The 8,795-nt window shown below is 55.4% G+C and overlaps 2 protein-coding genes across 5 annotated transcripts in view; one reads left to right on the forward strand and one right to left on the reverse strand.

The window, feature by feature from the left end:
* Positions 1–6,658, reverse strand: part of XRCC1 (X-ray repair cross complementing 1) — a 27,868-nt gene extending 21,210 nt beyond the window's left edge. For 2 of the 4 annotated variants that reach the window (XM_058280361.2, XM_058280360.1), the window contains exons 1-3: positions 5,530–6,658; positions 4,305–5,077; positions 3,828–3,920 (exon numbers count right to left, since the gene is read on the reverse strand). In XM_058280361.2, the coding sequence (XP_058136344.1) occupies positions 3,828–3,920; positions 4,305–4,355 (144 nt within the window). In that variant the 5' untranslated portion in view covers positions 4,356–5,077; positions 5,530–6,658. Of the gene's footprint in view, positions 1–3,827; positions 3,921–4,072; positions 4,174–4,304; positions 5,078–5,529 lie in introns of those variants that run through there. The other 2 variants (XM_071209291.1, XM_071209290.1) reach the window with 1 other exon arrangement.
* Positions 5,456–8,795, forward strand: part of PINLYP (phospholipase A2 inhibitor and LY6/PLAUR domain containing) — a 10,040-nt gene continuing 6,700 nt past the window's right edge. The window contains exons 1-4 of the mRNA XM_004460105.4: positions 5,456–5,600; positions 6,559–6,675; positions 8,214–8,366; positions 8,568–8,711. Of these exons, the coding sequence (XP_004460162.4) occupies positions 5,531–5,600; positions 6,559–6,675; positions 8,214–8,366; positions 8,568–8,711 (484 nt within the window). The 5' untranslated portion in view covers positions 5,456–5,530. The remainder of the gene's footprint in view (positions 5,601–6,558; positions 6,676–8,213; positions 8,367–8,567; positions 8,712–8,795) is intronic.

Raw genomic sequence — 8,795 nt, forward strand, 5'->3', positions numbered from 1 at the left:
CCCATGCCTCAGTCTCCTCAGCTGAAAAATGGAGACAGCACAGTGAAAATACCAACCTGCTAGGGGGGCATGTTCAGTGATTTCAGACCCATGGGGCAACTGGCACAGGGCCTGGCCCACAGTGAGGGCTCAGGGAATGTCAGCTGTTAGGACAAGGGATTGAGCCCACGACAACCACTGTCTGTGGACCAGGCTTTGTGAGCCTTGCTCAGAAAGACACAACTGGTAATGGTGAAGCAAATGGGACATGGAAGGTTCGCCAAGTTCTTGAGAGACATCTTGTTAAAAACTTGTGCCACATCCACGAAATTAACATTATGTATCACTTAAAAGAAAATGGTAAGGTTTTTTTTAATGGCTGTGGATTTCCAAGGAAAATGGTTATTTGAAAAAAAGCTAGGGGCAAAACAGTATCTATATTCTGTATTTTTAAAAGGGGTGGAGGGGTGAATATGTGTACTTGTATGTGTATGCCCTGGATGGCCACAAAAAGAACTGCAACAGTGCCTGCCTCAGGAGAGATGAACCGGGCGACGAGGACAGTGAGAGAGGGATTTTCTTTCCAGCAGAGGGAGTAGCAAAAACTTCAGGCTGCTAGGTGGGCTGTGCCTGGTGCACTGGAGGTAGAGCAAGGAGATCAGAATGGCTGGAATGGAGTCAGGGGAGAAAAGACAGAGATGAGCTGATGGGGTCGAGGGCTGCCTGGAAAGCCACTCTAAGGGCTCTGGCTTTGCTCTGAGCAGAAGGGGGACAGGAGCTGGCCTAGCTTTCCCCAGGACCCCCTAGTCTTCCACGCGGAGAACATACTGACGCAGGCAATGGCAGGACAGGCCACAGGCACTGCAGCAGCAGTTGCTAACTTATTCCTTATCTGAGACCTTCTGGAAAATCTGATTGCATCTGGTAGCTGCCAATATTAGCAGTGACTCTCTCCCTGCTGAAGGCTGAGTTGGGTTCTTTCAAACCAGTGATCAGGCAGAAATTTTTGGACACCACGGTGTACAGACTTAACCTGTGGGTTTTCCTACCGCCGTGTTTTCTCCTCTAAACAAGGTTACACGGGGAAACGGACTTTGGCCCAGTGGTTAGGGAGTCCCTCTACCACATGGGAGGTCCGCGGTTCAAGCCCGGGCCTCCTTGATCCCTGTGGAGCTGGCCCATGCACAGTGCTGATGCGCGCAAGGAGTGCCCTGCTACACAGGGGTGTCCCCCGCGTAGGGGAGCCCCACGCGCAAGGAGTGCACCCATAAGGAGAGCCGCCCAGCGCGAAGGAGTGAGCAGCCTGCCGAGGAATGGCGCCACCCACACTTCCGGTGCCGCTGACGACAACAGAAGCGGACAAAGAAACAAGACGCAGCAAAAAGACACAGACAACCGGGGGAGGGGAGGGGAATTAAATAAATAAAAAGAAATCTTTAAAAAAAAAAAAAAAACAACCAAGGTTACACAATAGCCAGGTATTGCCACATGGGGTGCAGCCCTCTGCTCGTGAAGGCCCCATGCACACCTTTTTTGGTCCCACCGCCAGGAGGCGGAAGGTCTGACCTCCAGAACAGTTTCTGCTACCCCTCTATATCGAGTGCTCTTCCCCAGGTACTTGCTCAGTTCACTCTGCTTAAATGCCCTTTCTCAGGGAGGCCTTCCCTGCCCACTCCCCAGCTGAGGCACTCCCTACTCCCCTTAACTGCTTAATTTCCCTCCATAGCATTCATCATCTGACATATGTTTTACCTATTTGTCTGCTCACCAGCCTTCCCCTAATATAAAAGTTCCCCTAACATAAAAAGAACTGAAAGTCCTTTACCTTGTGCCGTCCATTGCTATATAGTCCCAGTACCTAAAGCAGTGCTTGGCCTATAAAAAACGCTTAATAAATACTCGATGCATGAATAAATGAACAAATAAATGAATCCATTCATTCCCGAGTTTTTGGGTGTTGTCCCTGTGCCAACAAGTCCCATAGTTCTGTCTCTGGCTCCACATCTGTTCCCTCCCTATCTCTTGAATGCCACTCCCTGGATGTTATCACGTCAAACCTGGATGTCCCAACCAAACATGTCACCTTCCCAAGCTGCCCTCTCTCTGGGTTTCCCATTACGGTGGCAGCTGTACCTTCCCCCTCCGTCTCTTAGATCACAGAATCTACAGCTTGTTCTGGCACTTTCCGTTTTCTCTCCTTCCACGTCCTGTCTTTCCTGCCTCATCTCTCTATCTCAGAACAAAGGAGGTAGAGGACGAAACGTAATTTCCCTGGTGTCACCTGATCAGAACAGAGCCCAGGAGAATCAACATTCAGTAATTAAAAAAATGATTCCCTCCCTTTACACAAACACCTGCTTGTTGACAGAGCACTTGTGCAGACATTATGTCACTGAATTGCCACAATAACCTTGGGCTTGGATCTTATTATTCCCAATGGACAAATGAGAAAACACGTTCAGAGAAATGAAACAATTTGCCTGAGGTCATAGAGTAAGAGAGCTAGGGAATCGAATCCAGGTCCCAATACTAAACTCTAAGCAACCTGTACCTCCCTCAGTGTAAAACAGTGACTCTTGGGCAGGTGGCAAAACTTCTCTGGGCTTGAGTTTCCTCATCTGTAAGATGTGGATAACAAAAGATCTTGAGTCATGAAGATTTTATGAGCCTTCAACAAGTCAACCCATGTGAGGAGCTCAGAGCAGTGACTGCCGGGCTGTAACATTAAATGTTAGCTCTCATTATTGCTGTCAGGGCTGGGGAGATGTTAAAATTCCCGAGATCATTCAGAATATTTCATGTATTTTTCCTAAGAGAATCCTCAGCATCTATCAAATTCTCAAAAGCCTCTGTGACCCCAAACTTATTTAGAATCACTGGGCAGGAGACCGAGAATATGATCAGAATCAAAAGTAATCATGCAAGCCTTGCCTGCCTCCCACCCCAACATCAATCCCCAAACACTCCAACATTCAGAACTAAGGAATGTGGCCCAAATCAAGAAAGCTAGTGAACACAAGGCAGTTGATTAAGTGGTAAATAACACCAGCACTGAGGTATGAGTTCAAGTCCTGCCTCTGTCACTTATTACTGGTGACAGTGCTTTTCTGAAGGCTGAAATCAGGCAGGTAAAACACCTAGGTCAGCGCCTGGTAAACAGCAGATGCTTAATATATGTTTAGATCTCTTCTCCCATCATTTTCTTATCCCTGACAAGAGCAACCTGTTTGGAATTCAGTAACCATTTCAGGTCAAGCCACCCATTCCTGTCTGGCTCCTTTTAACCTCACAGGGCTATGATATGGATTCAGTGGGAACATGAACAAAAAGGACTCAGAGGGCAGTGAATGAAGCTCAGTGGTTGAGCATCTGCTACCCATGTAGGAGGTCCCAGGTTCAATTCCCAGTATCTCCTAAAAAAAAAAAAAAAAACCTCAGAAAGAACCCGGCCAGCATTCCAGAAAAGGAAGCTTAGACTGATCACGTCACTTTCCCTCTCTATACCTCAGTTTCCCCATCTTGAAAATGGAGTTGATTGGCTTAGATGATCTTCAGGGACACCTTCCAGTCAAGGAAACGGATTCACTCTGTTCCAGCTAAGGAAACTGAGGCCCAGAAAGCAGAAGCAACACACAGAGGCTGCACATTGATTGCTGTGGTCGTCCCTGGCCTAGTCCTGGAGTCTCCTTTTCTTCTCTGCTAAGGGCAATGGGAAGCATGTTGCCCATTTTCCAGGTAAGGAAGCTGAGGCCCAGAAGGGAAAGTGACTCAACCCACTGCCAGTTGGCTCAAGAGCTGAGTCTGGACCCTGGGACTCCAGACTCCTCGCTGGGGGAGGGCAGGGTCACCTGGAGGACCACAGAGATGGTCTTCTCGCCTGCCTTGGCAGCCCGCCATTTTCGGTAAGTGTCCGCCTTGAGAAGGTTTTCTGCACAGTGGGTCTGGGGGCAAGAGTGGGAAATGGATAGGTTAGGACACAGAGCTGAGAGCTAGACCCGCCCGAGTCTTCTGCTAGTCGCCAGACAAGCTCATTAACCCCCCACACCCTGCCTTGAGTTTCCCCTGCAACCTTCTGCCCTGGAAGTTCACCTACGGGCTCTCCAAGGAAGCTTCCTGCTCCACTTTTTATCTTCAGAAATTCCACAGACGCCCGGAAGTTCCCCTATTCCTCATATCTCCCAGAATTCACTTCAAGCCTCCTGCAAATTCCCACAAGGCCCTTCTTAGACTTCCTGAAGTTCCCTTTTACACCCCGAAAGTTCTTGTAGAGCCCTTCCCCCACCAATTCTCTTCGTCTTCCCACCTCCCCCTCACCGGCCCCTCACCGAGTCCTGGCTGCTGCAGGACACCACATGGCGGAGGCGGATCTCCGGCATGTCAATGTGGTGGGCTTCTCCTGGCCCGAAGGCTGAAGCGGGGTCCGGGTTTGGGGGCGGGGAGAAGCGCCTCGGCGCGGGCTCCAATGCGCAAGCGCGCGGAGCTCGGGCCTTTCAAACCGCGGCGCGCCGGCACGCGCGTAGACGTAGCGCATGCCTATCGCGCGTACACATAGCGCATGCCTAGTCGCGCCTCTCCGGAAGGCGGTGCTGAGTTCCCTAGCAACGATCTCTTCCTCTAGCCCCGCCTCCCAGGGACTGGTACACACGACTTTCTGGGCGCCTAGCAACAGGAGCAGCCTCCGAGATTGGTCCCTAGAAGAAATTCGCTATTCTCATTGGGCGACCCAGGCACCGCCCAAACTGAAGCCTGGAAAGCGAGACAGCAAGACATGAGATTTTCGCCTGGCGTCTGAAGCCTCTCGCGGATCCCGCGGTTGCGCTCCACCCGCTCCCCGCCCCGACAAAAACCTCAGGTCTTTTCCAAGGTTATGCTTGAGGCCAAGGGAGAGTGGGTCACAGACCTAAAACACAAAGCATGCGCCCAAACCACGCACACACCCAGCCTCGAATGCTTCCACCCCTACCTCAGTTTCTCAATAGAAGACCTACGGGCATCCGTCTCCTACCACGCCTGGCCCTGGCCGCTGACAAGCATCTCTCTGTTCAGTCCCCGTGTGACTCAGGCAAGCAGCCCTGGGCTGGGTCGGAGTCGGAGATAGCTGAAACACAGAAGCAGGCAAAGGAGAAAGGGAGACAAGGCTCCCAGGCCCCCGCAGAACGAGCCTGGGCATGCTGGGCGCTCCCGGGTGGGGCCCCACCCATGTGGGGCGCCTCCTTGGGAAGAGAGGGAATCCCCCACCTTGAAACCAGTCCCAAACAGCAGGGCTTCCAGCAAAGAAAAAGGGCAGTGGGGATGTGAGAAACCAGCGCAGTGACCTTCTGGGTCCTACTGGAAGAAGGAGGTGGAAGCCCAGGCTCCTGGGGTTCCCGTGGAGGAGGGGAACGGGCACCTGGGCACCATGTCTTGGTTCCGCCTCCGCATCCCGGGGCTGGTGAGGCCTGCCCTGGGCTCTGACCTCAACTCCTTCTCGCCTCAGGTGAATGTGGGTCTGGCCCGCCCTTCCTCTCCGCCCTATAAGGGCTGGGGACCCAGGACAGCACGTCCACACACCATGAGGCCTTCGCTGCGTCCGGGAACCTGCCTGCTGGCCTTGGCGCTGCTCTGCACCCTGCTGGGTCCTGGTGAGTGGCTGCGGGCCTGGACTCAGGGCCCTCTAGGAAGGAGAGGGCTATGAGAGAGCATTCGACGAGGTCTTTAAGGGGCAAACGGGAGGAAACCCGATAATTCGATTAATGGAAGAGGCTAAAGAAGGAGAAAGCCTGGGTGGGACTCCAAGGGAAGAAAACTCGCATGATTGTATCCCTAAGAGGGAGGGGCTTGGCGGGCCCTGAATCCCCTGTCCCCCAGGCAGAGCATAAATAAGACGTCTGATAAGAGCAGGACTAGAAGGAGGAATCTGAAGGGAACAAAAGGGGGGGGGATTCCCTTTCTCCCTGGATTCGAGTTCAGGCCCCCGGCCTCCTCCTACCCCAGGACTCAGGAGTGTGGGCCCCCAGCTCCACTTTCCCCAGGGCCCAGGTGTCTGGGCTTCCCTGACCACTCCTCTCTCAGGACATGGGGTCCATGCCCCCAGCCCTCCTGGTGGCCATTCTCCCTCTTTGACCCAGATACAGACCCCAGCCTTAGGTGCCGCTGCCTGAGTTCCTATTGTCTGAAGACCCCTGTTGTGCCTACAAGGGGAAGGGTCTCAAAAGCAAGAACCAGTGGCTCCAGAAGCTTCACAAAAATCCCTGAAGCCCTCGCCACGCCCCCCCATGCCCGAGCGTTCTCGGAGGACTCTGGTGTCCAAAGCCCCCAGCCTTGTAATTAGGTAACCAAGCACCGTGGTGGAGCCGCTTCCGCCCCTGGGAGCAGCTTGGCAGGCATCACCACCGCGTCCCCGTCAGGGCTCTGCACGCTTCCGCGACGGTTCACTGGACAGGGGCCAAAGCTCCGCCCACGCACAGCCTGGGAGACGCGGCCCTCCTCTCTTGGGACCAGCAGTCTGGGTCCCGGCCCACTCTCCCTCGCGACCCCGAAGTGGAAGTCTTGGTCTGCACACTGCGCCACCTAGACTACAGCCCTGCCTCTGCCCTGCAGGGTGCCCACTGAGCTGTGAGGTGTGTAAGGGCTCCGGGCCCACGTGCAGCGGGAAAGTGAGGCGGTGCGAGGCCGGCAAGGACGCATGCGTGGTCGTCGTGGGCGAGTCCAGCACAAGTACGAGGGCGGGGCGTCAGGCGGGGTGGGGCGTCAGGCGGGGGCGGGGCTTCAGGGCAAACGAAGATACCATCGCGGGGTGGGGGGGTGTCATCTCCGTTCACCCGCTGGGTGGAAAGTGGGAAGAAAAGGGATGGGGGCAAGAGCGTGACCTGGTGGAGAGAGGAGAATTGAATGGGGAGACAGTAACCCTCGTGGTCAAGGATCCTAAATAGGAGATTCTCCGCAAGAGGAGGAAGATGTCTATGGGGGAGGGAGGGGAGCGTGGAGAAAGAGACTTCTTTAGGCGAGAGCAGGTGAGGAAGGGACATGCGGAACAGAGAAGTAGTGAGAAGGGGAGAATCTAATAAGATAGAGGGAGAAGAGAGAGGAGCCTGGGCATGAGGGACTAGCAAAGGCTCAGGGAAGAGACCATTTTGGACGGGAGGGAGGAGTCTCCAGAGACCACCCAGGGATGGAGCTGGGCTGGAAGAGACCATTCCCGGCAGGAGGAGGAGAGACGGTGCTGGGGTAAGGGGAGGGGCGGAAAAGGACAGCCAGGAGAGGAAGGGGAAGGTAACCATGAACTCTGGAGCAGATCAATATAAGGAGAAGTAGAGGTGGGGCAGGCGGGTGGGTTGGTGAGTAAAATGTAAGGGAGAGGAGGGGCGCGGCTTAAATGGAGAGGACCGTCCCAGACCTGAGAAACGATGTAGGGAAGAGACCCCCGGGGACCCTTCTTCACAGGAAAGATGATGGAGCAAGGTGCGGGATGGAGGCTGTGGGCTGTGGCGGAAGATGAGGGGTGACTTTGACGGTAGCCCGACTGATGGGGGCGTGTGAGAAAGGTGAGATGGAAGCTGCACCGTACCATCCACCTAGCCAGCATTGGAGACTGGGGGATGGACCTGAAGAGGCCACCCCAGATGGATAGAGGGACAGATGACCCTGGGAAGCTCAGAAGAAAAAACCTTTCGCCTGGAGGAAAGGGGGAAGCATAGGATGGGGTTGGAAGAGAGCACCACAGGGTGGCGAGACTGGGAGAGACGACCCTAGACAGAGGAGGGCTAGGGTGTTGGGGAAGGAGGGCAGCAGCCCCAGGTTTGTTGGGCAAGACCACGGGGCAGCGGGGGCGGGGGGGGGGGGGGCCGGGAGTGTGTGAAAGCCTTGGAGATTGGAAAAGACCACCCCCCAGGGGAGTGGGAGGGGCCACTGGCGATCAGACAAAGACCACAACGGGCTGGAGGACCAGAGAAGGATGGCGGTGGGGTGAGTCGGAAGGGACCAAGGCAGGCAGGCGCCAGAGGTGTTGGCCGTGGGGAGCGGCAAGAGACCACCCTAGACAGCCCGGGGCGGGGTATACAACGAGTACCTAATAAACCACTACAAACTGAGCCCTCAGCCCTCCGCAGACCGACCGGGGGAGGGTCTGGGAGGCCTGGAAGAGACCTCTCGAGGCAGAGAGGGAAGTGTGGATGGGGCACGGTGGGCGAGATGTTGGGTTAGGTGAGGCCCGAGACTGGGGAGGGGTCAGCGAGCGCGCCCGCTCCGCCCCGCAGAGGGCCACCAGGCACTGAACACTTACAAGGCCTGCATGAGGTTCAGCGACTGTTACTCGGGTTTCGTGTCCACCACCACGGGCCCCAAGGATTACATGGTGTCCAACACACACTGCTGCCAGAGCGACGGTTGCAACCGTGACTCCGTGCCACGTAAGTGCCTGCTCCAGCCTGCCACTGCCCAGCTCTGCGACTTCGGGAAAGCGCCTGGGTCTCTCTGAGGCTCAGTTTCCTCACATGTAAAACGGGTCGTGCAGCGTCCCTTAGCAACCGCTGTTCTCCAGGGTTGTTGTGAGGGTAGGGGAAGGGTTTAAACGTTCCTGTTGACCTTGCACCCACCCCTCACGCCCCCAGCTCCCCTGAACAATCGCACAGAGAACGGGCTCCAGTGCCCCGCCTGTATCGCACCCTTCCAGGAGACCTGCCCAGGGATGCAGGCAGTCCGCTGTGTTGGCCAGGAGACCCACTGCATCTATTTCGCAGGCAACGTGCAGGCTGGTGAGGGGACAGGGTGGGGAACTGGAGGCTCAGACTTCCAAGTTCCCGGCGAGGAGGGGCCTCCTAAGGGGGAAGAGGGGCCTG

This window comes from Dasypus novemcinctus, chromosome 18 (assembly GCF_030445035.2).
Source record: "Dasypus novemcinctus isolate mDasNov1 chromosome 18, mDasNov1.1.hap2, whole genome shotgun sequence".
Classification (NCBI taxonomy): Eukaryota; Metazoa; Chordata; class Mammalia; order Cingulata; family Dasypodidae; genus Dasypus; species Dasypus novemcinctus.